This window comes from Panthera onca, chromosome A2 (assembly GCF_046562875.1).
Source record: "Panthera onca isolate mPanOnc1 chromosome A2, mPanOnc1 haplotype 2, whole genome shotgun sequence".
Lineage (NCBI taxonomy): Eukaryota > Metazoa > Chordata > Mammalia > Carnivora > Felidae > Panthera > Panthera onca.
In genome coordinates this window covers 3685961-3713513 of record NC_138340.1, presented here as the reverse complement: position 1 = coordinate 3713513, position 27553 = coordinate 3685961, and the positions used below count along the sequence as shown (strand labels likewise).

Genomic DNA, 27553 nt, shown 5'->3' with positions numbered 1-27553 from the left:
ACTTTAAAAAAAAGATAGTTTTAAAAAAAGACGACAGAGAGATGAATGAATGAACGAATGTGGACGGATTAAACGGTTCCAATAAACAGACACCGTCCTACGGTCAGGAACGAGACAGGGATGTCCACTCTCATCGCTGTGATTCAACGCAGCTCTAGAGGCCCAAGCCTCAGCAATCAGACAACAAAAAGAGAGAAGACACATCCAAATCCGCAAGGAAGAAGTCAAACTCACACTAGCAGCAGAGGACACGACGCTCTACAGAAAACCTGAAAGGCTCCACCAAAAAGCTGCCAGAACTGACACATGAGTTCAGCAAGGTCACAGGATGCAAAATCAACGTACAGAAATCTGTTGCATTTCTATACACCAATGATGAAGCCGCAGGAAGAGGAATTAAGCAGTAAATCCCATTTACAATTGTACCAAAAACCGTAAGATACGTAGGAGGAAACCCAACCAACCAACCAACCGACAGGTAAAAGACCTGTACTCTGAAAACTATAAAACGCTGAGGAAAGAAACTGAAGACGACGCAACAGAAATGGAAAGACATCCCACGCTCATGGGTTGGAAGAATAAATGTTGTTAAAATGTCAATACTACCCAAAGCCATCTACGCATTCACTGCAAGCCCTATCAAAACACCACCGGCGTTCTTCACAGAGCTAGAATAAACAACCCTAGAATTTATACGGGACCACAAAAGACCCCGAATAGCCAAAGCAACCCTGACAAAGCAAAGCTAAGCTGGAGGCATCACCTTTCTGGACTTCAAATAAGAGTACAAAGCTGTAGTAATCAAAACAGTATGGTCCTGGCATGAAACAATGGATCAGCGGAACAGAACAGAGAACCCAGAAATAGACCCGCAAACACATGGCCGACCAATCTTCGACAAGGCAGAAAAGAACAGCCAATGGAAAAAAGACAGTCTCTTCAACAAATGGTGTGGGGAAAACTGGACAGCAACACGCAGAAGAATGAACCTGGACCACTTTCTTACAGCACATACAAAAATAAATTCAAAATGGGTAAAAGACCTAAGTGTGAGGCGGGAAACCATCAAAATCCTAGAGGAGAAAACAGGCAAAAATCTCTTTGACTTTGGCCGCAGCAACTTCTTACTCAACACGTCTCCAGAGGCAAGGCAAACAAAAGCAAAAATGAACTATTTGGGGCCTCGTCGAGATATAAAGGCATCTTCACAGCAAAGGAAACAATCAGCAAAACTAAAAGGCAACGGACAGAATGGGAGAAGGTATTTGCAAATGACATATCAGATAAAGGGTTAGTATCCAAAATCTATAACGAATTTATTAAACTCAACACCCAAACAATGAAACCAAACTAAAAAACGGGCGGAAGGCATGAACAGACACTTCTCCAAAGAAAGACATCCAGATGGCGAACAGACACCTTAAAAAAGTGCTCAACATCACTCATCATCAGGGAAATACCAATCAAAACCACAATGAGATACCACCTCACGCCTGTCAGAATGGCTAAAATCAAAAACACAAGAGGGACGCCTGGGTGGCTCAGTTGGTTAAGCGTCTGACTTTGGCTCAGGTCCTGATGTCACGGTCCGTGAGTTCGAGCCCCACGTCGGGCTCTGTGCTGACCGCTCAGAGTCTGGACCCTGCTTCAGATTCTGTGTCTCAAGAAAACAAAAATGCTAATTCAAAGGGGCACGTGCACCCCGATGTTTATCGCAGCATTAGCTACGACAACCAAACTACGGAAACAGCCCAAGCATCTGTCAACTGATGAACGGGCAAACATGTGGGACAGGCACGCAATGGAATAGTACTTGGTCATAAAAAATAATAAAATCTGGCAACAACATTGGAGCTAGAGTGGATTATGCTAAGGGAGATAGGTCAGTCAGAGAAAGACAAATACCCTATGATCTCACCCATATGTGGAACTTAAGAAACAAAACAAATGAGCAAAGGGGGCAAAAAAAAAAAAGAGAGCGGCAAACCAACACAGACTCTTAACTACAGAGGACAAGCTGCCGGTCACCAGAGGGGGGAGGGGGATGGGTTCCCAGATTATGGGGATTAAGGGGCGCATCTGTTGTGATGAACCCCAGGTGGTGGTTGGTGTACAGAAGGGTCGAATCACTAAATTCTGAGCCTAAAACCAATATTACACTGGATGCTAACTAACTGGGATTTAGATTAAAACTTAAAAAAAAAAAAAAAAGACCCAACTAGATGCCGTCTATAGAAGACGCTCTTTAGATGCGAAGATACTAGTAGGTTGCACGTAAAAGGACGGAAAATAAAATAACAACTATAAGGAAACCGGAGTGGCTGCACTAATATCCCCCAAAACAGGCTTTAAAACAAAAATGTTAGAGATGAACATTTTATAACAATATAACAATTACAAACTTACATGCATCTACTAATCAGACCCAAAGTACACGAAGCGAAAACTGATGGAAAAAAAGGGAGAAACAGAAAATTCAATTAACAGTAGCTGGAGACAGCAATACCCCACTATCAACGATGGATACAACCACCAGGCAGAAACAACAAAGAAAGAAAACCCTTGAGCAACACTCCAAACCAACAGACGTGTGGAGAGAACCCCACCTAAGAGCAGTAAAACAGACCTTCTTCTCAGTACATGGGAATCATCCTCCAGGACAGACCATATGTTAGGCTATAAAACAAGCCTCATTAAATTAACAGGAATTTCAAATCATACAAAGTAGGTTCTCTGACCACAAGAAAAATTAGAAATCAGTAACGGAAGGAAATTTGGGGATTTACAAATATGTGGAAACTTAAAAGCATGCTTTTTTTTAAGCCTGTTTATTTAAAAAAAAATTTTTTAATGTTTGAGAGAAAGAGACACAGATCATGAGCAGAGGAGAGGCAGAGAGGGGGAGAAGACACAGAATCAAAAGCAGGCTCCAGGCTCTGAGCTGTCAGCACAGAGCCTGGCGTGGGACTCGAACCCATGAACCGTGAGATCATGACCTGACCCGAAGTCGGATGCTTAACTGACTGAGCCACCCAGGTGCCCCAAGTTTATTTAAGAGAGACAAGAGAGAGCATGAATGGGGGGAGGGGGGTGAGGGGGGGGGCAGAGCAGGAGACAGAATCTTAAGCAGGCTCTGAGCTGTCAGCACAGATCCCGACATGGGGCTTGAACTCCCAGACTGAGAGATCATGACCTGATCCAAAGTCAGATGCTTAACCGACTGAGCCACCCAGGCCCCCCCTAAAAATCATACTGTGAAATAACCAATCGGTAAGAGAAGAAATCACAAGCAAAACTAGAAAACACTTTGAGGTTAATGAAAATTAAGTCACGATAAACCAAAACTTACGGGATGCGGCGAAGCAACACTTAGAGGGACTTCACAGCTGCCTATGTTGAAAGAAGACAGCTCGCAAATCAATAATCTAAACTTCTACCCGCAGGCACTGGAGAGAGAGCAAACTAAATCCAAGGCAATCAATAAGAGGGAAATAATAAAGACCAGAGCAGACATTAACAGAATAAAAGAAAACCAACCGAAGCAAGAGTCGTTTCCAGGAAAAGATCAACAAAACTAATAAGTCCCTAGGTAGACCGATCAAAGAAAAAAAGGGAGGAAAGATTCAGACTGCTAAAATCAGGAATGCGAGACACTACCATATGCACCTTATAGAAGCACAGAGGATTATAAAATGACGCAAGGATACCGAGCAATAAAAAGCCAAGAGCGACTGATACGGGCGACAAACTAGATGGAGGGACTACAAGTGAACGAAGCCAATCCCCGAAGGCTACGCGTGGTGTCTGATTCCGTAACATCCTCAAAATGACTAGATTATAGAGAACGGAGTGGTTGCGGGGACCTGGGGGCGGGAGCGGCCGGTCACCCTGAGGGGGAAGCACAAGGAAACTCGCCCGTGTTGACGGGACAGCTGCGCGTCTCGAGTGCGAGGGGGGGTGACGCAAACCCACGCGGGCGACGTCACAAAGACACACCAGCAGGTGAGCGCAAGGATTCCCGGGAAGGCCGGCGATGCTCTGTGCCAATGTCAATCTCCCAGCCTCGATGGCGGACTGCGGTTACGTAAGACGTCACCACTGGGGGAAGACGGGTGAGGAGCACACGGGACCTCTTTGTACTATTTCTGCAACTTCTTAGGAGTCTGCAATTCTCGGACAACACAGAGTTTAAAAAGGTAACGTGGGGGGTATTTCACCGCGGATGCGAGGAAGGGTAGACCGTTATGCGGACTGAGGCTTTGGGGGCTGGGTGATGGGTGCACGCAGGTTCTTCACCCTATCCTGTCTCCCTCTGCGTGTGCTCCAACTCTCCATGATAAAAAGCTTACAAAAAACGAATAAGCGGAACCATCCAGACTCACAAGCCCCCTTCAAACGTTCCCATCAAGACCGCAGGCCCTCTGGTCTCCTATGCACCCCGCGACAACGGCCAGAGAGGCGACCAGGGCTGCCCCGGTGTCTTCCCATCACAGACCCTAACGAGACAGGGGGCGGTGCGAGTGCCACCTGGAATGATGACAGCATTCCAGACAGCATCTCAGATTTGCCTAAAAGCACAATCTCTAAAACTGAGCCCTGCCCGGCGCCAGGAGCTTGCTTCCCATACGGAATTTCTCCTTCAGCTGCCGCGAAGTCCCGCGGGGACCGACCCACCCCAAGGCCTCATTCCAGAGCGGAAAGCTGAACGGCTGAGATCAGGGATTCCGGCAGATCCTCAGGAGACCAGATTTCGAAGTCCTCGCTTCCCGGTGAAAACGATCGGCTCCGACACCAAGGTCCCGACTCTTAAACAAGAACATTTAAAAGGGAGAACAACTGGGACGCCTGGGTGGCTCGGCGGGTTAAGCGACGGTGTGGGCTCAGGTCAGGACCTCACGGTTTGTGAGCCCGAGCCCCGTGCTGGGCTCTGCACAGACAGCACGGAGCCTGCTTGGGATTCTCTCTCCCTGTCTCTCTGCCCGTCCCCCCTCCCCCAATAAATACACAAACAAACAAACAAACAAAAACAAGGAGAAGAGTAAAGGAAAGGAAGACTGGCTGACACAACCAACAGGGTGAGTTGACATGGCCCCACCTTGCCCGGCCGTCCTGGGAGAAGCAAGAACGAGCATCCCCCGGTACCTTCCACACTGGGCCCGGCATCCAGAGACAGGCCCCCTCGCGGAGAACCGTGCCAGTCGCCCACGTTCCAACTTCTCCCATCACGACAACGCTCTCCGGTTGTCGACCTAGCATCGTCCATCGCCAGTAAGGAAGAGGGGGCTCAGAGAAGTTGAGCAACTTGCCCCAGGTCACAGAGCTGGGAGGAGTGGTGGGGCCCGGGTTTGAAACCAGCCGTTCCAACCTGGGAGTCAGCGCTGGCTCGTCCTTCCCACACATACAATCCCCCAAGTCCAGTCCAGTCTGGGCTGGGTGCTGGCCCCCAGCCCAGACCACCTTCTTCTGAGCCGCCGTCATGACCGGCCTGGATGACAGCCGAAGACAGCCCCCAGTTTGTACTCCCACCACCAAAGGGGTCTCTGCAAGCACATGAATCTCTTATTTCATCATCACCTCCCCAGGCTTCTCCCTGCCTGGAACGGGGTCCGGCTCACCGCAGCCTAAGCGACAGAGCCACTCGCTCTGGCCTCTGCGAACCCCAGCCTTACTGGTCTCCCGCCAGCTCATCACGTTCCGGCTACACGGGATGCCTCCCGATCTGCAAACGTGCCAAGCTCATCTCCGCCTCAGGGCCTTTGCACGTACTGTTTGTTCTTCCGCTTGGAACTTCCTGTTCCAGGTGTCCTCGTGGTTGGCGCCTCCTCGTCATTCAGATCTCTGCCCAAGTGTCATCTCCTGGGAGAGGATTCCTGTCCACCCCTTGTTTTCCCGGTCACAGGGCTCCCTCACTTCAGCACCCAGGGGCTCCTTAGCACCTCGCCTGGCACCTTAAGCTTGGAGATGTCTAATGATAGGCTCCCAGGCCAGCAGGGCTGCGGTGAGACTGTTTTCTTCCACAAAGTGGGGGCTGGTCGAGTCTGCCGGTCGTAAACCCCGAAGTTCCCACTTGGCGGCCAGGGATAAGAGGCCCTGTGCCAAGCATTTTTTTTTTTTTTTTTTTTGAATGATTATTTTTGAGAGAGAGAACACTAGCTGGGGGGAGAGACAGAGAGGGCAGAGAGAGAATCCCAAGCAGGCCCTGTGCCATCAGCGCAGAGCCCGATGTGGGATTCAAACCCACGACTGCGAGATCATGCCCTGAGCCGAAACCAAGAGCTGGACGCTTAACCCACTGAGCCCCCCAGGCGCCCCCAAGCGCTTATTAACGGACATCGCCCCGTTTGCGGCTTGCCGTCCCCTCGTGAGGGGAGCCTGCGAGGCTGCCGAGGCCCAGAGAGGCCGTGCTGTTCGCCCCAGGTCAGTGGCAGAGCAGATTTGGGAGCTGGGGTCCACACTCAAACCAAGTCGTGAGGACGAGCTGCTGATCCCCCCAAAAATCCCCCAGAGAGGTCTTCCCGAGCCCCTGTACGTGGAGGCAGCTCCGGGAGCCCTGCCCGGCCCCCCACCCCCACCCCTGTCCAGGCCAGCAAGGCCCTCACCGGAGGGCCAAGCAAGGGAGTGTGTGCACCTCAGGGCGCAAGGCCAGCATTTAAGGCACCAGTCAGAGCCGGGGAGCCTTTGATGTCTCGGGGCTGTTCCGCATCCGGGGTGGAAATCCCAAACGCAGACACACGGAGGCAAAGAGCCGAGGGTTCTGGCAGTTTCCAGAGAACCCCCGGCAGGCCCCACTGGCGCTCTCGCCGGCGAGGGGGAGCGCGGGGCTCTATCAGGCCCGGTTCACCCGAGCAGCCCAGGGGCCTGGGGCAGCCCCGTCCTCTGGAGCGCCCACTCCGACCTCCCGTCTCCCCGGCGCCGGGGGGCCAGGCCCTCGCCCCATCCCGACCACGCTGAGCTCCAGGCCTCCCGGGCAATCAGGCTGTGTGACAGGACCCCGGCCTGCCGGTCACAGGGCCACGTGGCCAGTCCCCAGCCAGGGATCCTTGCCTCCCCAGCTACCGCATCGGCCCTCAGGGCAAGGAGCACGTCCCATCGCCCCCAAACCGACCGACCGCTGGACCCCAGGAGCACACAGACGGACCCTCGCCAAGTCCACACTGACCGAACACACGTGAGATGCTCACAGGAACGCAGAAGGCCTTTCCTGGTTTGGTTTCGTCTCATCGGCACTGCCGATTTTTACATCGTGAGGGTAAGTTACGCTGGTGACGAAGACCCGTCCAGGAGGCTCGTGAGGGAAGCAGCCATCGTGACTTGGCTGACCCCAAAGTCTCCAGACCTCCTTCCGGCTGAAGGCCAAGTTAATTAACACGCAGAGAGCTGGGACTTCAAGGAGCAGGTGCTGGAACCCCGAGGCGGCAGCTCCCGGAAGCGGGTGTCACAGTGGCCGCACCAAGGACGCCTGAGCCAGGGCGGCCGAGGGGCACAATACCTCACGCAGGGCTTTTCACGCTCAGAGCTGGTCTGCAAAAGCCACAGGCTCACCCCGAACCCGCCCGCAGGCCCGAGCGGCACCAGCCGGCCCAGGACACCGGTTCTCCAGGCGGCAAGTTCACAAAACCCCAGGTTCACCGGAGGAGAAAACCCAATGAGGCATGTGGAACAGGCCACGGGACTGCGAGTTCTGGCCTGGCTGACTCGGGTCCAGCCTCCCCGGGGAACAGCGCCCATGCTTCCTGGTCCGTAAAGCCCTGGCCAAACCCTCCCACCTGCCCCATTCAAATAAAGAAGCTCCAGAGGGAGGAAAAGCAAACCGGTTTTCAAGGTGCCTTCGAATAACCTCGATTGTTTCTTAACTTCTTTCCCAGCACAAATACAGAACAGAGGTGTAAAAACCACGGGCTATTCTGCAATGGAAAGTAGCTTTAGAAACCCCTGTAACAGGGGCGTCTGGGGGACTCAGTCGGTTAAGCGTCCGACTTCGGCTCAGGTCACGATCTCGCGATTCACGAGTTCGAGCCCCGCGTCGGGCTCTGTGCTGACAGCTCGGAGCCGGGAGCCCGCTTCCGATTCTGTGTCTCCCTGTCTCTCTGGCCCTCCCCACTCCTGCTCCCACTCTGTCTCTGTCTCAAAAATAAACACACTTTTAAAAAAAGAAACTTCTGTTCCAACACCTTGATTCACGGCAAGGAAAGACAGCAGCAGAAGCCCAGACAAAAACTGTCACTGTGATCCGCTGAATTCTCACCCTGGACCAGGTGTGCCTGAAATCGGGACATTTGGGGCCGTCCTCGGCACTGTGGGACACTGAGCAGCATCCCGGATGTCAAGAGCACCCCCACTCACGATGACCACGGAAGTCACCAGGTGCCACCCAGCATCCCCTGGGAGCACAGCGGCCCCTGGGGTGGGAACTATTTCCCTAATGGATTTTCACGTATTGACTGCGCGCCTCTCAGCTCCCTGGAAGCGGAGACTTTCCCTGTCATCCCCGTTTTGGAGATAAGGGCAGAGACGGAAACCAGAGGTAGGAGCTCAGGGGCACGGGGAACAAGCCTCCAGCCGTCCGTCCCCCTCGGCCATCCTGCCTCGAGACCTCGGGCCATTTAAGACCGGCTGCAGCTGGGGAAGGCTATTTCCAAGCCATACTCGTACACGGGTCTCTCTCCCGGGTTTTCCCACGGCCAAAGAAGCATTCCAAGTTCCTGCAACTCCTTCCCGGAAACGTCTCGAGCTCTAAGTTCACAGCCCCCCAGCATGGCCAGCATCCATGCCGCAAACGCACAGCCCCGGGCGTAGCCTCCAGGACTCAGCAGCCTTCACAGCTGGTACGAGGTTCGACGCTCCCGTCAAAGATGAAACGTATTGCAAGGTGCACGGGTGGGATCGGGACCCCGGCCCTGGAGCCCAACACCCCAGAGGGAGGGGCAGCACCGCAGGCGGGGACTTCAGCTTTTTCCACTTCCCCACGGCACCCCAATACAGGGCCCTCCGGGGGTCAGCCCCTGCCCTCCCCGAGGCAGGCTGTCCTGACCTCCTCCTCCTCCAAATGCTGGCTTGAATCCTACCTCCGTGAAAGGCTCAGGACCTCCCCTGGACTCTCCCCCAAGGCCTCTCCCTTGACCGCACCCCGCCTGCAGTGGGTCAACGCCCTCCCCTCTCGCCCCTCGGTGGCCAGAGCTGGTTTGTGTTGGATCTGTCTCGTGTCTCCAGCTAGAGGCGGATAGCTCCAGAAATTCTGATGGCCCAGGAAGGGGGGCAGGAACGGGAGGCGGATGGAAGGGGCCAGTCTCCGCTAAGCTCCAGGCACCCCCACGGCCGGCTCAGCCCATCCAGGGCCTGGGGTCCCTCCCCAAGGACCGGCCTGGGGCGGGGGGGGGGGGGGGGGGGGGGGACAGCATGGAGTGTGAAATACACAAAGCATGTTGGAGACTCAGTACCAACAAAACAAAAACCAAAGGAGCGTAAGACAACTCGGTGACTGTTTTGATAGCGATTACAGGCTGAAACGTTAACATTCGGGGGACGTCAGGTTCAGCAGAAATACATTAATCAAATGAATTTCATCTGCTTTTTTTACCTTCTACTGTGGCTACGAGAAAAACTCCAGTTACACAAGGGGCTTGCTTTTGTCTTTACCTGCCGGCACTCCCTTAGGAAAGGCGTCTGCGTCCCTGTTTCCTGCTAAGGGTGTCGTAGCCTCAGCTCCCACATTTAGGTCACCGGTCCCTTCCGAGTTAGTTTCTGCATACGGCACGAGGCGGGGGACCAACTGTGTCACCAGACATTCGGTTAGCGTCCATGCGTGGACCCGTGGGGCGTCTTCCCACGAGCGCTGCACTCGAGACACCCCGGCTCATCCGTATCCTCTGCCAGAGGGACGGAAAGTCACCCACACACGGGCACGTGTCCTGTGCCCACAGGGAAGACGCCGGCCGAGCACGCGGGGGGAGGCGGGGCTGTCGGCACACCCCTCGTGGCCCTCAGCCCTCCCTGATCTGCCCAGATGCATCGCTTACCTCTTTAACCACGCGGGGTAGGGGACACCCGGGCAGGAGCCGTGGCCCGCTTGCAACTCCATAGCCGGTGGGCTTCACGGGGCTCTGTGAGGTCTGCGGGGACGCTCCAAACCCAGCGACTGCCGTCTAGGAGACAACTCCCACCCCCGGCAGGGCTGGGGCCAGGCAGTCCGGGAAAGGGAAGCGGCCCAAGGAGGCAGCTCACTTTTAAAAGGCACTGGCCGGGGGCGCCTGGGTGGCTCAGTCGGTTGAGCGCCCGACTTCAGCCCAGGTCATGATCTCACGGTCCATGGGTTCAAGCCCCGCGTCGGGCTCTGTGCTGACAGCTCGGGGCCTAGAGCCTGCTTCGGATTCTGTGTCTCCCTCTCTCTCTGCCCCTCCCCAGCCTGTGCTCTATCTCAAAAATAAGTAAATAAACCTTTAAAAAATAAATAAAGGAAGCTCTCCAGGAGGCCCACTCAGGCCCTGGACGACGCACGGCCAACCGCGTCAGCAGGAACCAGGACACCCGTTCCTGACTCAGGCCATGGAGGGTTCCAGGCAGGGAGGTCCCAGTCCTACCGACCAGGAGGTGATCCCACAGAACACAGGATACGGACAAGCCAGGGTGGTGGGGGCCAGGGCCACACGGCTCTGTGCGGCAGACGCAGGGAGGCCCTGCTCTGCACACAGAGGTCCCGCAGGGGACCCCCTGGGCCGGCTTGGGCTGGAGGAAGAGGGCAGACAGGTGAAGACTCATCACGGAGGACAGGAGTCTGGAACCATGCACGCAAAGGGCAGCCTGAGCACCTCCTCCGGGTGAGCTGGGTCAGCACGCCTGATGTTCTAGAACTCTCTCATCCTCCAAACCTATCCCCAGACCCACAGGCCAAGTGTCCCCACACAGATGCTCAGTGAGAGAACCAGACACAAAAGGTCACATTTTGTATGATTCCATTTATGTAAAACGCTCAGAACGGACACATCCACAGACAGGATGGGGGTTTGTGGCTGCCCAGGGGGGCTGGGAGGCAGGGGGAAGTGACTATTTAATAGGCACCGTGTTTCCTTTAGAGATGATAATAACGTTCTGGAATTTGCTGGTTGTGATGGCCACGCGGCTCTATAAATGCTCTAAAGCCAACGAACTGTCCGCTGAAAAGGGAGAATGTTACGGCATGTGACTATCTCCACAAAAATATATTTAAGGGGCACCTGGCTGGCTCGGTTGGTAAAACACGCAACTCTTGGTCTTGGGGTCGTGAGTTTGAGCCCCACACTGGGCACGGAGTCTACCTGAAATACGTATATACGTATTTATCACGTATGTTGTAGATATTTTTTTTTTTTTTCAACGTTTTTTTTTTTATTTATTTATTTTTGGGACAGAGAGAGACACAGCATGAACGGGGGAGGGGCAGAGAGAGAGGGAGACACAGAATCGGAAACAGGCTCCAGGCTCCGGGCCATCAGCCCAGAGCCTGACGCGGGGCTCGAACTCACGGACCGTGAGATCGTGACCTGGCTGAAGTCGGACGCTTAACCGACTGCGCCACCCAGGCGCCCCATGTTGTAGATATTTTTAAAAAGCACCACGGGGCAGGAGTACTTTACGAGGGGCTGCTCTACAAATTCAGGGTCTGGGCATCACACCAGAGCCAGTTGCTGGGGAGCTGTCCCCTGGCCCTCCCTGGTGACCTGAACGGCTCTGGTCTTAGACTCTAAGATCCCTGAGGGCAGAGCTGACCGCCCCCCCTTTCTCTTAGCCCCTCGGAACTTCGGGCAAACACACCCGAGAGACTCAGGCTTCCCTGCCTCCCCCGTGCTCTTCTCCCTACAGGCCCGCCAGGCCACGGCCCCCAGCGCCCCCCCCCCCCCACCCCATTCCTTGCCTGCCGGCTCGCCGTCACCCACGAGGACAAGGCTCAGCTCACGTGGTGACTCTTCTGTCACCACCCTGGCCACCACCCAAGCCAGCAGACGCTGCCCCTGCCCCGTGCTTCCACTGGCCCGGTTTGCATGTTATCTTGGCAGCCCCGGCCCCCCAGCCCCCCGGCCCCTCTGCCTTCCGCCGCGCGCCACGACCCCTGTGGGCAGGAGACGCTGCTCATCCGGCCGCCACGAACACCCGGCCGGGCCCAAGCGGGGTTGACGATACTGTCACACTCAACGGACACCGGCAGACGCCCTCAGATGGAGCCAGGGCCCCCGTGGCCGGGTTTCCAGCGCAAAGCCGCGGCCTGGCCGGGACCGTGAACGCGAGCCACTGGTCAGCAGGCCAGGAGCCAGGGGTGAGAGGCCTTCTGTGACTCTCGGTTTCGTACCTTCGCCTCGAGGTCGGCAGACCGCACGGCTTGGGCATTTGCAGAGGCCGCGGGACGCGTCACGGAGGCCACCGTGACCGTCGGCCTCGACCCGACAGCGCCCAGCGGCCGCAGCTCTCTCAGCGGCGGGCGAGCTCCGTCCGTCCGTCCGTCCAAGCACCCACGCTCCCTTCTGCGGGGCCCAGCGAGAGGCGCTCCCTGCGCGGAGTGGCCAGTTTCCCAATGAACGACACTGCCGGGCCGGAGGCGGGGGGGGGGGGGGGCCTGCCTCTGGTGCAAGCAGGACACGGCAGACGGGAGCGGCCGAGACCGCTCTGTGGCTTCCACACGCGGCCGCCCAGGAAGGCAGTGAGAACGGGACGCCTTCTCTTCCAGAAGGGGTCAGCTGAACTAGCCTCTCCTGACTCCCTACTCTTCCTCGGGGAGGAGGACTTGGAATAACGCGGCGAATCAAGAGTTTAAATTCCAGGGGCTTTACTCACACGCAAGCGAGACACGAGCAATCCTCTCAACTCGTGACCAAGATAATCAGATCCATGCAGCCCGCCGACCTGAGATAGGAAGCCCACTGTGCCGAGGGCCGACGCTGATAGACGGGATTTTGACAGAAACAGGGGCGGGGGGGGGGGGGGAGGGTGGACAGCGGGTATCTGATTCGAAGGGGCCAGCGGCAAAACGACGGAATCTTCCGGTCAGGCCGCCCGGCCAGGGTCGCGCTCATTCGGGTGCCCAAGTGGAGACCGCGCCAGCCGGCTCCCGGGCCGCCGTCCGGGCTGCGCAGAAACGCCGGGGCGTGCGGCCCATCTCCAACCCCGCTTAGGGGCCGGGGATCCCGGGCCCACCCCTGTCGTCACACCGTCACGGCGCCTGCCGGTGGCTGCAGGCTGGCTCTCGGTCAAACGGGGCCTCGGGGATCCGGCCCCTGGCTTGTTCCGCACAAAGCACATCTCCAGACGCACCGCCAGCTCGTCTTACACGCGTCGTCTCTGTCCACGTCCTCCCCCTGGAGCCCAGAGCGAGCGGCCACGAAGCCACAAAGGCGGGCCCACCTCCGCCCCTACCTGCCCGGAAGGTGCCACCATCTGGGGCGAGAGTCTGGACCGCCCCGCCCAGAGATCCCCTCTTCGCCACTCGCCGTACAGGCCCATCTGAGAAACGCAACTGGGATCACGGGCCGGCAACCGGGGCCAAATGCTACGTTAGTCCTTGTTCTGCTCTGTACCTGGGGACCCACCGGGGGGCTTGCTTTCTGACTACTCGCTCTTTGTCCACCGAGCAAAAGCACTCGAGGCCGCCACCCCCTGGAGTCACAGCCCAGAGCCGCAGGACAGCTTTGCGCTCCTCTGCTGCTAAAAGGCACGGCCGGCCGGCCGTGGGGCCAAGGTGGCTTCACACACCCTGTCCGGCAATGCCCTCACTTTCCCCCAGCGCCCTCGCATTCACCAGAACTGCCGACGCAGGGCAAGGAAAGAGGGGACGGAACGAAAGAAGGGAGAAACGGACAGGCAGAGGGAAAAGAAAAAAAAAAAAAAAAAAGACAGGCAACTTTGGAAAGCCAAGAAGCTCTGAGTAACCCTCTCCGGATTGTTTACTTCCATCAACTAAAGAAGGCATGACTGTAAATTAACGGTACGCTCTCTTGACAAGTCAGAACGGTCCTGGGAAGCTACCAGATCTGAGACACCAAAGACGTCCTTGGCTCGGGAGTCACACGTCAGCCACTCTGCACACCCAGCAGCCGTGGTCGAAGAGAAAGGCAGAAAAAATGCTGCCAGGCGCAGTCCCGCACCCGACACGTGCCATCTGGCAGCCACCTGGCTGTCCACTAGCCCCACAAAGCTCAGCGTCCACACCCGTGAAAGCCACCTCTTCAGCGAGTCCCCGTGGAGACCCTGCGGCTGGTGACTGGGTGGCTCAGTCGGTTACGCAGCCAACGTCGTCTCAGGTCACGATCTCACAGTTCATCGGGCCCTCTGCTGCCAGCACGGAGCCTGCTTTGGATCCTCTGTCCCCCTGTCTCTGCCTCTCCCCGCCTTGGGCTCGCTCTCAAAAATAAATAAAAACTTTAAAAAACAAAAACATAAGGCGCCTAGGTGGCTCGGTCGGTTGAGCCTCCGACTTCGGCTCAGGTCACGATCTCACAGTTCATGGGTTCGAGCCCCGCGTCAGGCTCTGTGCTGACAGCTCAGGGCCTGGATCCTGCTTCGGATTCTGTCTCTGTCTCTGTCTCTCTCTCTCTCCTTCTCAAAAACAATCAAAAAATTTTTAAATAAAAATTAAAATAAATAAAAAACAAAAAACAAAAACACAAAACCACCTCCCAGGACTCCACCGCCCCTTCCGACGCAGGCGCTGGTGGGTAAAGAGAATGGGTCAGATGCTTACAAAACAAAGTGATTGGGAAACGCGTCTTCCTTTTAAACCCTCAGCCTCTGCTAGACCAAAACAAACTCCTTAGGCCGAGAGGACTCCTTCCCAATCTTCTGAGAATATTTCTTCCCAATCTTCCGGGGTACAGTACAAAAGGGGGGAGCATGAGAAGGTCAGGCATCACAAATAGCAAAGTATTTGCCCCTGTTCACAGCTACTTTTTTTTCTTCCTTCATTTTGGGGTTGTTTTGGTGGATGAAATCATAACATTTTCTGTATTTCTGTATTTCCAGCAGTGTTAATTTCCCTTGAAACAAACCAGGACCCCCCCTTCTTTTAATCTAGAGTGCTTCGATGTAAAAAAGATAGAAATTCATTCATTCAACAAAAGAGCGTTCACTGAACACCCACCGTGTGCCAGGCTGCCCTAGGTGCTAGGGAGACACGCGGCAGCCAAGACAGATGTCATTTCTATAGCGTGGACCTCACACCCTGGTGCAGGTGTCCCCAAACCACAGCCCAGAGCTCAAGCCCCGCTCACTACCTGTTTCTGCACAGCCTCCGAGCGAAGAATGGTTTTGACATTTTTAAATGATTAGGTGAGAAAAACAAAATCAAAAGAAAAATAGTTCATCACATGCAAAAAGTATGTGAAATTCACAATTCTGTGACCATGAATAAAGTTTTATTGGAAAACAGACACACTCGTTTATTTCCATACTTTCGTGCTACGATGGCAGAGCAGTGGGGACAGAGACTGGCCTGTAAAGCCAACACTATCTACTCTCTGACCCTTCACAAAAGGAGCTTCTGTCCTCTGAATGAGATGGACCATAAACACATAAACAGCTTAATATGTATTTACAGCAGGGCTAAATGCAAAGATGAAAAGGCAGGGTGGGGAGAGAGGGTGGTCGCAGGGGTGAGTTTAGGCAGTGTGCTCAGGGACGGCCTCTGAGCAGAGACCTGAATGACAAGGAGCCAGCTGGCTAGAAGAGTGCAGGGACAGCAAGTGCAAAGGCCCTGAGGCAGGGAAGCTGGTTAGGACTGAGGGAGCAGGCACGGGAGGGGGAGGGGGAGGGGGAGGAGGAGGGCGGGGAGAAAGGACAGATCACAGAGGACAGAGAAGGGAGGCCACGGGAAAGGGTCTCGAATTTTTTCCAGGGACAACAGGAAGCCACCAGAGGGTTCTGAGGAGAGGAAGACCGTTTTTACAGTCTCCAAAAGCTCCCTGAGGGAACAAGACTGAAAAGTGACAGACCAGATGCCAGGGATACCCTCTCTAACCAACCAGACCCTCAAAATCCAATTCATCCAACAACAAAATCAATTCCTCAATCCACCCCGCCCTTGCTAATGGCGTGACACAAACTTTTCCTGTTAATGTCGTCGTTAAATCCATTTTGTTGCAGATGTGCAACCAGCTTATTAACAGACCCACGACTTTGGGGACGTTTCTGTTCAGGAGGAGGCGAGATTAAGGACGTGAGTCACCTTCAAGTCGACTCAGAGAGAACTGTTAAGCAAAGTGACGGGAAGGGGTATGGCGGGGGGCTGGGGGGAGCAGGAGAGGTGAAAGCCTGGGCAGGGTGCCCAGGGGGACTCGTGACGGGAACAGCCCTTGAAGATCCCTGCACCATGGCGGTGGGGGGGCCTGGGGGAGTCTGGGGGTGTGCGCCTCTCCTGGAGCGGAAGCTACGGGCTGGGAAGGCCAGCGCGACAGTCGGGAAGGACCCGGACAGCCAGGCTGCGAACGGCCGGCGGCACCGGCTACAAACACGGGCCCCTCCCTATTCAAGAACGGAGGGGAGGAGGGGGACAAAGGAAACCAGAACTTGAGGCAGATCGGGGTCATAACCAAATATCAGGGTTAAAGGCTAAGTGACAGGCTCTCAGGGTGACTGCGTGCCCCAGGGGACATCTGTGGTTGTCACACTGGGGGTGGCTCCTGACATCAAGTGGGTGGGGCCAGGGATGCTGCTCAGCCCCCTACGGTGCCCAGGACGGTCCCATGGAGAACAATCCAGCGGAACGGTGACAGGCAGAGGGAGCCCCGGAAAGAAGCAGATGGTTGCAGCAGCAGTCAACCCAGTCCCGCTCAGAGCTCCTGGTGCCACACGAGACACTCAGTCCCTCTCATCTCCTCTGATCCCCACAATGACCTACGGGGGGCTCTCGCTGTACCCATTTTACAGATGAGAAATGCAAGGCCCAGGGAAGGAAAGTGACTTACTCCAGAGGAGGGATTTGAACCCAGGTCCCTCAGACTCGGAAGCCTCTCTGGGGACAGGAATCCAGAGACACCGCCAAGAACAGCAGGTCAGAACGGGGTCCCGGTTCGGCCCTCTCCTCCGCTGCCCAGCACCCTCAGCCAGAAGCAGAGGCACGGGGGGCGGGGCAGGAAGGAGCTGGGGCACTGAGGCCCCACAGAGCAGCCCCGGGGGCAAGTCTCTGGGGCAGAACCAGGAACCCTGGCCGGCCCAGGCTGCGGGTGAGGCATGGTGGGGACCGAGGGGGTTTGCGGGGCCCTCCCAGTCGTGCCCTCTGCCAGGAGTTCATTTGTTCTCCACCCCCCGCCCCCCCCCCCCAGCTTGGTTCTTGAGCAAGCGACTGGCCCAAGGTCACACACACACAGCTCTGAACTGCACACGCTTCCAGATCCCGGGGAAAAAAGCCACCCAGAAAGGCCCGTTAGCCAGCGCCCGGGTCCGTCAGCACGCATCCCCTGGTGCTGCCTGTTCCCTGAATCAGGCCCCAGGGATGGGGAAGGGATGTCCCTTCCCCCGCTAACACCGAGGCCCCCTGAAGTTAGGAATTCTCCATAACCTGCTCCAGCGCTCAAACGTGCCCACTGTCACAGGTGTCAGATAGAACCCAGGAACAGATGGCCGAGCCCCTCCGGGGGAAGGGGGTGGGGCACTGGAGGGCAGGGGCGAGAAACCAGCAGAGAAGGCGGCCAAACGAAATGCAGGACCAAGTACAGAGTCGCCAGGGTGGGGGAAAGGGGCATAGTGGGGGGCGGGGGGGGGGGGGTCGCTGTCCACCCCAGAGCCCAGAGGACTCCTGCAGGGTGGCACAGGGACAGGGAAACTACAACAAAGGCCGGGCGGGTCCTTCGTGACCCATCAGCAACACCTTTCAAGCCCAGTAGTCAACATTTCCTCAGCAGCCCACCCGCAAAGAGGAAAGGATTCGAAAACGCGAGAAAATCAATCGACCGAGACCCCTGTGCACCTATTTCAGGTCAATGGCTACACGCTCACGCGAATGGACACACAGCTCACCGGCGGGGACGGACACAGCGCCCGCGTGCATCCGCCACAACACCTGGGCGCCTGTGTGCAACCGCACCCCCGCCACCCCCTTTGCTCCCCAGCGGCGACGTCCCCCAGGGCAGGGCAGTCCGACCGGCACGGTGTCCCCCAGCACAAGTGGAAGAACACCGGGGTTGGCCAAGCATCCAATCAGAAACACGGAAAGAGGGCCGGCGAGTTTCAGAAACCCTCGACTCAGACAATCACAAGTTGACTCCGCGACTTTCCCACTCCGTCCTTCAGGGTTCCAGAAAACAAACTGCAGGGAGGAGAGAGGCCATCCACGGCTCTCCCAGAGGTGGCAAGAAAAGGCTGACCAGCGACTTGACAATCCCTCCCAAGCCTCAGAAGGAAGCTATTATTTGAGAATTAGGGGAGTCATTAGCTCTCGGATGGCACCGATAAAAGCCCGTAGAGTCGTCTAATGAGCCCGTCTTAGGGGCTTTCTGCCGCCTGGAGACAGCCACGTAAATGGTTGTGCAGAGCCGTGGGGCAGGGCACCCAAGCCTTAAATGCAATCCCGGTATCCTCAGACCCCAAGGCAGAGCCAGCACCCAATGGGACCCAAGGGAGCTTGCTGAACAAATGCCACCGGCAGAAACACACGGAAAAGAACACACCCCGCGCGTGTTACAGGATTACTGGACCCCGTGGAACAGAACCACCGTCCCGCTAGTTTCCTAACTCGGGAAACAGTTCCCCAGGTGCACCCGAATTAGGAAAACAAAAGCCTCCTCCCCCAACCAAACAGACGGGGACACACCAGAGCGCAGTCCAGGCCTCCCGCACCCCCAGAGGGGGGCAGAACAATCTCGCGGAAAGCCTTCCACCGCGCCCAGGTGGACACGCACCCCACGGCGCCCGGTGTCATCGCGCCCACCGCGCGCACACCCAGGCCCTCGCACGCTGCCGGGCCGGGGCTGGTCCCTTCCAGAACGAAGCCGAGCCCCAGCTCCCACGGGGAAGGGACGACATGGGACGGCCCAACGGGGTCGCCGCGGGGAGCGACTCCACAATCTATCTCTACAGAGACGGGGGTCTTCGGGACGACGACGGGGCTCGGAGGGGGAGGCACTGAGGGGACGCGTCCGGAAGCCGCGAGGTGCATACCAAGTGGGCACGGTTTTTTAATTTAAAAAATCCAGACTGCACGCCTCTCTTCGGGGGCAGGTGTGGAAGCCGCGACGGCGCGGCGGGCTGCCTCGGGGCGGGGGTGGGGGGCAGCGACGGCCACGGCGGGGGGCGCCACCGGGCAGCGCCCCGGCGGCCCCACCGGGGCGCGCAGAGCGGCGGACGCGCAGGCGGGCGCTGGCCGGGGCCTGGGAGCGCCGGCGCTCGCGAGCTCTCCGTCTCGGCCTCTCTCCTCATTTTGTTTAATTATCAGGATTGTTGTGAATAATAAAGAGGGGCCCAGCCGGGCAGGGCCGGGCCGGGCCGGGCCACCCACGCTGTCATCTTTTGTGCAGGGCCGGCGGGGACGCCCCGGCCCAGCCCCCGCGCGCCCCCGGCCCCGGCCCGGACGCCCCCGCCTCCCGCCCCCGGGCCCGCCATTGTCCGGCCGCGGCCGCCCCCGCCCGAGGCCCCGCCGGGCGCCCCCCCACCCCGGGCCGGGCGGTTAACGCCCCCAACCGCCTCGCGGGCCGGGACAAAGCGCGGCGGCCGCGGCCCGAGCAGGCCGCGCCCGAGGCCTGGGCCTCGAGTCCCGGGCGCCCGCCCGCAGCCCGGGGCGCGGCGCGGGGGCGGCGGCGGCGGCGGCGGCTGCGGCGGCGGCTGCGGCGGGGCCCGAGCTCCGACGCGGCGGCCGCCTCCCCGCGGGCTCACCTGAGGCGGCGCGCGCGGCCCGGTCCGGAGCAGCGGCGCGCGCTCCCCCGCCCTCGGCGTCGCACCCCCAGGCCCCGCTCGGGCCGGGCCCCGCTCGGTCGCTGGCGGCCGAGCCCTCCGCGAGCGCCCCGGGCGGGGCTTATGAGGCCGCGCGCCAGCTCCGCCCTGGCTGCCATTGGGCCCCGAGCCCACGCCCGCGCGCCCATTGGCTGTCGCTGACAGCTCCGCCCCTCCCCTCCGCCGGGCCCATCAACATCGCACGACCCGCCCCCCGCGCGCCTCGATTGGGCGGGTGCAGGCCCTGGCCTCGTCTCCCCATTGGCTGGCCGAACGGGACACGCCGGCGCCCACCCACGTGCCCGCTGACCGGCTCCGTTTTCATTGGAAGCGGCGCACGCCAGTCAAGGGAGCAGCCACCAACCCGACGGTGGCTGGGCCTCGGATTGACAAGGGCGCCTCGGGGACCGCCCAACGACCGCACCGGGGCAAGTGAGCATTGGCTTGCGGGGTGAGCCCGAGGCGCGGACTGGCTGAGGCGAATGCCAATCAGGGCCCGGGCCCCGCCCCGGTTATCAGGCTGCAACTGAGTACGTGAGACCTAGCACAACATCAGCACCAGGCCGGGGTGGCACGGCGACGGGGTTCGAGACTCGCGGCCGGAACTTGGGCGCAGAGTTTCCCACTCCTTTAAATCCCGAGGGGGGAGACAGCTCCGGTGCAATCCATTTAACAAAAGAACTGGAGAAATATAAAGTCAGGCAGCAAGCGCCCCTCCCCTGCCCCCCCCAAAAGCCAAACTTATTTCCATCACAATCAACAAACCTTTGCAAACCTGCAAGGCCCTCGGGGTAGTTAGGTGCGCTTCCCCGAGTTCCCTAACACAAGACAGTCCCTAACACCAAGGTTCGAAGGTCCGCCGGGCTCCACGCCTCACTGGGACCTCTCTGGGCCTCGGTTACCCCTGTGAAGTCGCTAACGACGGTAACAGCTCCCTCCACCGCCTGCCCCTCCTCCAGGGATGTTGCAAGAATCGAGTGGGACCAGACACACAAAGGGCTTGCGTGGGTGGCTTCTCATGAGTGGGTTTACCACTGTCATCGCTGTTACCACTTGCGCAGTAGACAGCAGTGGGGCGCGCACCGGGCCGCAGGCAGGCATGCAGATCAGCCGCAGGAGTTTCTCCAGTAACATTGTAAATATTATCCACCCTGGACCCCGGGAGGTCAGGTACTTCATGCAACGCCTTCAGCGGTTACAGGCTGCAGCGCAGGGTGCAGCCGTTTCCAAGGCGGTGCTCTACACCAGAACTAGGCAGGTAACTTAGGGAACTTAGGGCACAGGGCGCTCTACAGGACTTTCAACCGTGTAGCAGTTTAACAAGAGGTGGGTCTACATGCCCAGCCCTGGAGCCATCCCCTACACACGCTGGTGAGCAAGCCGCAGAATGGCCCAGAACTCTGTATCCAGCAACCGACGTTATGGACACAAACACAGAGACCAGTGTGGTGTGGTTTCTAAGGGCACGCATCCGTGTCAAGGCACACAGAAAGGCCGCCCTGAAATGGAGAAAAGGAAACCTTTGGAGAGGGGATAGATCCGCACTGCTAAAAAGAGTGGTCCGTGGGGATGTGAATCTGTTCAGGGAGGTTTTCAATTCTCATGGGACTATATTCATACATTCCTCGTGTAGTTTAAATTTAATTTTAAAGATGCCAAGTAGTAACTGCCCCCAAGGAACTCCCTAACCAGTGGGAAAGACAAATGCATTTGATCATGGCAACACGGCATCCACGATGCAATAATGGAGGGGATCCCCCCCACTCACCACCCCCCCCCCTTATTCTACTTCCAAGTTTTTCCTCTAAGACCGTAAATACCAGGTGTTTGGATTTCACGGACTCTGAAATCCTTTTTTTTTTTTTTTAATTAGAGCACCTAAATAGGTTGCCAACTTTCTCATCTTGTGTAGGGAGACTTTAAAACACCACCTATTATGTAAAAATCTGAACGATTGTAGAATCCAGATGGGAGGAATATTCTAGGGTTCACCATAACTTTGTTTGAAAGTTTGCATAACAAAAGGTTAGGAAAAAAGCATAATCGTTGCCATTTAATTAAAAAAGTGTCCTGTGCAAAGTAGGAAGGAAACACTCAGAATTTTCGAAGGGACAAATTCGCATGGGGATAAATCACCTGGGTTTTCTCCAAGTCTTTGCAGACAGGTGCGAATCTCAGGAAAGGCTGCTACTGGGAGCCACCCCGGATCTCTCCCTGAACAGGCCAGGGGGCCTTCTGCACCAGCCCCGGAGGGGCTGAGAGAGAGGGAGACAGAATCCCAAGCAGGCTCCGCAGCATGGAGCGTCACGTGGGGCTCAAACCCATGAACCGGAAGATCGTGACCTGAGCCAAAACCAAGAGTCAGACACCTGACCGACTGAGCCACCCAGGTGGCCCTGGAGGGGGCTCATTTCTAACTGGTCTTCATCTTCCCCAAAAGGGCAAGGTACAGGGCTGGGACTCCCCTCCCACACACAGGCCAGTCTAATGCATAAGTGGAGATGGTTGGAAAGGCATCGCCTTTGTGTTTAAAACAAAAAAAAAAAAATTCCTTTTTAGAAGTACATGCAGAGGAGGAATCCCAACGTTCCATTTCACTCCAAGTATGTATCACTGGACATCCGTGTAGATTTCACATTTTTGAACACGCACACGAATATGCACACGCCGGACCACCGCTCACATCTGTTCGTTTCCTAAGGTGCTAGACAGAGTGGTAACTCGGGAAATGAACAGAAATGAAGAGAAAACCGGCACAAGGCAGTAGGTCTTTTGACTTTTTTTTTTCCGCATATATCCAGTTTTCAAATGTTCCAAAGGGATCACGAGCCAATTTTATAACCCAGAGTAGAATAAAAGAAGGGAGGTTTACGTTAAAAACTCAACGAGGGGGGCGCCTGGGTGGCTCAGTCGGTTGAGCGTCCGACTTCAGCCCGGGTCACGATCTCGCGGTCCGTGAGTTCGAGCCCCGCGTCGGGCTCTGGGCTGATGGCTCAGAGCCTGGAGCCTGCTTCCGATTCTGTGTCTCCCTCTCTCTCTGCCCCTCCCCCATTCATGCTCTCTCTGTCTCAAAAATAAATAAACGTTAAAAAAAAAAAAAAAAAAAAAAAAAAAAAACTCAACGAGGGATGCCTGGGTGGCCCGGTCCGTTAAGCATCGGACTCCGTTTCCGCTCAGGTCATGATCTCGCGGTTCGTGGGTTTGAGCCCCAACATCGGGCTCTGTGCTGACAGCTCGGAGCCTGCCTGGGATTCTCTCTCTCTCTCTCTCTCTCTCTCGCTCTCTCAAAATAAATAAACTGAGAAAAAAACATTAGGAAAAATGAAGTCAACCCGGTGGGGGCAGTCAGTTAAACGTCTGACTCTTCATCTCAGCTCAGGCCATGGTCTCATCATTCATGGGTTCGAGCCCGAGTCAGGCTTTTGCTGACAGCGATGCAAGGCCTGCTTGGGATTCTCTCTCTCCTCTCTCCGCCCCTCCCCTCGCTTTCACGTAAACTTTCTCTCAAGGTGAATAAAAAACTTAAAAAAAGATCACAACAAAGTCAACCGGGTGGATTTAAACGGGTGGTTAATCCGTATAGTGGAATATTATTCAGCCTTTAAAAGGAGTGAAACAGTGACACGTGTTCCCATGTGAAGACCCCCGAAAGCACGACGCTCAGCGGGGGAACCAGACACGAGAAGCCACGTGGGGTGGGAGTTCACACGTGTGAAACGTCCCGAACAGGCTCATCCACGGACGGGAAGGGGGCTCGTGGGGGCCGGGAGAGGGGGATGGGATTCCTTTTTAGGGTGAGAATGTTCCGGAACTAAAGGTGATGGTCGCGGGACTCTGAACATATTAAAAACGAGTTAACTGTACACTCTAAACGGGTGAACCTGAGGGCAACGCGAAGCGTATCTCGATAAAGCGGTTACATAACCATAAAAACCAAAGCAAACCAGGAAAGAAATACGCCTAATATTGTGATCGCTTCTGCCCAGCATTTCCACAGTTTCCTGGGTTTCGCTAATTTTTAACAAGAGACGTTGTTCGTGACTTTTAAAATGAGAGAAACGTCCAAAAAGCCAACAGTCTCGACCACGAACCCACCTCCGTGTGCTCTGCCCCTGGGGGCTGGGGGGCCGGCCTGGGGCACGTCTGGGGCACTTCCTCTGCGCGTTCACACTTGACATTTGACACACCACGAAAATGACGCATGCCAAGTGTTACAACTCGAAGGACTGGAGTATTTCCGCAGAGGAGCACAACCATCAGCAAACCTAGAACATTCCCCTCGCCCCGCGAGGCAGCCCGGCCCCTTTAGCTCTCTGCCCCGCCCCCACCCAGCATGCTTTCGAGGGCACGCGTGATGCATCGCGAGGACCAAACGAGGACCAAACGGGGCAGCTGCGCCCTTCCCTGCAGTGGATGGTTAACCCGTCACCATCTTGACCTCCAACTTCTGCTGGAGACAAGAGAGCGTGTCAGGCCGTCAGTAGCCCCCTGGCCCGCAGAGACCTCTCTAGGATCGTGTGACTTCAGGCCGAGCTCCTAACGGAGGGGGTGGCTGTCCGTTTCCTCACACGTAAACGGGAACAGTACCACTGACCTTGGGGAGCAGGAAGTGAGCCCTGCTTCCAAGCCGGAAGGCTGGATGCGGCCCCTCGGCTCGGGCTGGCGGGCCCTGTAAAAGTCCCAGCCCAATCACGGCACACCGCCTTGTCGTCGGTCCGTCCTCTCCTCTGGAGGGGACAGATGCCACCTGCCAGGCCTGTCTTCCTGGGGCTTTCGTGAACAGAACGCGAAATATGGGGAACCGAAGAGGTCCCCGCCTGGCAGACCACAAAACCATCCGCCGACAGAAGACACAACCCAATGCATCTGTAAAAGGCGTTTATTCCAAGAATCTAAAATTTGGACAAAGAATATTGAACTGTTTAGAAAAAGCCTACACAGGATTTCGCGGTTTCTTCCTAATACATTAACAACCTAATAATAAGGAAAAAAGAAAGACTTTTTAAAACGATACCACTCCAGTTTGTCTGCAGTTATGGGATTTAAAATATTCCTGTTCTATTGAGGTAAAAGCTGCAAACTTTGGTAAAGTTAGAAAAATTAACAAATCATTCCAAAAAAAATACAAAACCAAAAAAGAAAACAAAACAAAACAAAACCAGAAACACAACCAAACCCTAAGTTATAGTTTTCTTGGTACATATACAATAACTACAAAAAAATTTCATTCAGAAAAAAAGTACTTAAAAAAAATTCCCTCTTAGAATTCTCGATCGGGGAGTTGAAAATTCAGTGGAAAGGATGGACAAAAAAGAAATCTCCCCCAAACACTCACCCGCTATCGGGAAGAACAGGTTAACCACAGTTTTGGGATCTGGTTGGCATTTTCAACAATTCAGTGCTAAAAAGAGAGCCCCACGTTTCCAACAGAAGAAAAGACCCAAAGGCACTTGAACATGGCTTCGAACGTCCGCTTCCGTGGCGCGGCAGACGAGACAGCGGGCACTCGGCCGCCCGCCCAGCCCCGCGCCCAGGTCCGGGGGCGGCGGCTTCGGGGCGACTCCTGTCCGCTCACCCCGGGGAGGAGGGCTCTGCGTGGGGCGGCTGCCACGTGAAAGCAAACTTGGGGGATGGCTTCGGGGCCGGAGGGGGCTCCTCGCTTCTTGTCATCCTCCCTGTGGGTGACGCGGGGCCGGCCACCCCCGGGCCGCCAGCAGGCGCTGCCTTGCTGGCTTCTAGGCGGCAGGACGCGCGGTCAGGGAGATGCGCTCGCTTTCAACTTCGGAGGCCGAAGCCACGCACCTTGAAAAAGACTGTTCTGGGCGGCCGGGCGCCTTCTGGCTCGGCGGCGCCGGGAACACGAGCAGCCTTCGCGCCAAGGCGTTTTGAATTCCATCTTCGGAAAAAATTGTTTGTGTTTGTTGTTCTGCTGATAAACTGCAGGCTTTGTATTTTTCTAAAACCAAAACACAACACTGAGAAGTCCAACTTTCTTTCCTTCTTTCTTCGAGCCGTAATACAAACTCCGGGAAATGTGTCGGTTAAAACAAAACAAAACAAAACAAAACAAAACCAAACAAAACCAGGAAGACGAGGCTTTTTAGGGAGTGGAGGAAAAGCTACCTGTTTAAGTTAAGCCCACTAAAAACAAAAGAGGGGGCCAAGACCCCTGTGACACGTTTTTTTTTTTTTTTTTTTTTTTTTTTTTTTCCAAAAAAACACTACCGGCGAGAAGCGTTTGAGGATCACCGCCCGCTGCCGTAGCCGGGGAAGAGCTGGTTGAGGATGGCCTGTAGCGGCTGGTTCACCTGCATGGCATAGCTCCGGCCCAGGTCGTAGCGGCAGGCCGGGCAGCTGAACACCTGCGCCCGGAAGGATCTGTCCAGGCAATCCTGCAAGACAGAGGGGGGTGAGCGGCACCGTCCGAGCCAGCCGCCCGCGTCCCCAGGACGGAGCCAGAGACAATTACCGACGTCTCACGGGGTCCGGAGGCCCCTCCTGACCGTCGGTCTCGCTTTCTACCTCTAGCCTGGCCTCCCCGGGGCTCCTCACGGACTCCAAGCTCGTCCCGGCCTCCAGGCCTCGGTACTGAGGTCGCGCTGCCCCTCAGCTCTGTCCTCTGGCTCTCCTGGCACCCACGCCTCGGCTCGGGCCGCCTCCTCAGAGGGCCCTTCCTTGATGACCCTCGAATGTCAGAAGCGGCCCTCACCCTACCTTTTTTTTTTTTTTTGAGAGAGCACAAGCTGGCGGGGGCAGGGGGCGGGCAGAGAGGGGGAGACAGGATCCGAAGCGGGCTCTGCACGGTCAGCACTGAGCCCGATGCTGGGCTCAAACTCACGAACGTGAGATCAGGACCTGAGCTGAAGCCAGACCCTCCCCCCCACCCCCCGTCTTAAAATGGCACCTTCCACCTTCCGGGAATCCTCTTCCACGAATGTCCTCGTGGGACACGGACCAGACAGTCCCCACCAGCACCAAGCACAGGACCCCCACGTGTAGTACGTGCTCCATAAACGTGTGCTGGTGGGGAGACAGGGAGGAAGGGAAGGAAGGATCTCTGGCCCCGAGCCAGATTTCCGTCTGGGTTCCAACTCGATTCTCAACCGAGCGACCGCTGGAGAAGGAAGCCGGGTGGGGAGAGCGGAGCAGCGGACCAGCCCGGGAGAGCCGGCCGCCCGCTCTCACAAGCGGAGCCGCCAGGCACCCGGCCGGGACCTCGCACACAGGGACGCGAGCACCGGTGGGCGTGCACCCCTGATGGATGGCGTCGGGCGCCTGGGGGAAAGGACACACTCGACACAGGAGAAGGCCTGCTGGTGCCACGGCACATCCGACCGCCGCGCGCAGCCTGTGGCTTCCCGTCTTAGTCGCAAAACTCCCGCATCCTTGCCAGTAAGGTCTACGGCCCCGATTCCGGGGACGAAAAACACGACTCAGATTCGGGTCCACGCTCAAAATTCTGGCTGTGGACTGCTGCGTTGTTCACGACGGCCACGAGATGGAAACACCCCAAGCGTCCATACACACGCTGGGATATCATCCAGCCTCAGGGAGGAGGGACGTCCTGTCGCCTGCCACCGCGTGGACGGACCCGGAGGACACCGTGCGCAGTGACAGGAGCCGGACACAGAAGGACACGTCCCGCGTGACCCCACGCACAGGGGGTCCCCAG

General features: G+C 56.7%; 2 protein-coding genes across 13 annotated transcripts in view; both read right to left on the bottom strand.

Annotated features, from left to right (window-relative positions):
* KDM4B (lysine demethylase 4B) overlaps positions 1-19948 on the bottom strand; it is a 132073-nt gene extending 112125 nt beyond the window's left edge. For 4 of the 9 annotated variants that reach the window (XM_060629937.3, XM_078443558.2, XM_078443559.2 and 1 more), the window contains exon 1: positions 19825-19947. The gene's annotated coding sequence lies outside the window, so the exon portion shown is untranslated. Of the gene's footprint in view, positions 1-19824 lie in introns of all 9 variants that reach the window. The other 5 variants (XR_013554356.2, XR_013554357.2, XM_078443557.2 and 2 more) reach the window with 3 other exon arrangements.
* A 4794-nt stretch (positions 19949-24742) lies between these two features.
* The window catches only part of UHRF1 (ubiquitin like with PHD and ring finger domains 1), a 36640-nt gene continuing 33829 nt past the window's right edge, over positions 24743-27553 (bottom strand). For all 4 annotated transcript variants that reach the window (XM_081791327.1, XM_078443545.2, XM_078443546.2 and 1 more), the window contains exon 16: positions 24743-26273. In XM_081791327.1, the coding sequence (XP_081647453.1) occupies positions 26127-26273 (147 nt within the window). In that variant the 3' untranslated portion in view covers positions 24743-26126. The remainder of the gene's footprint in view (positions 26274-27553) is intronic.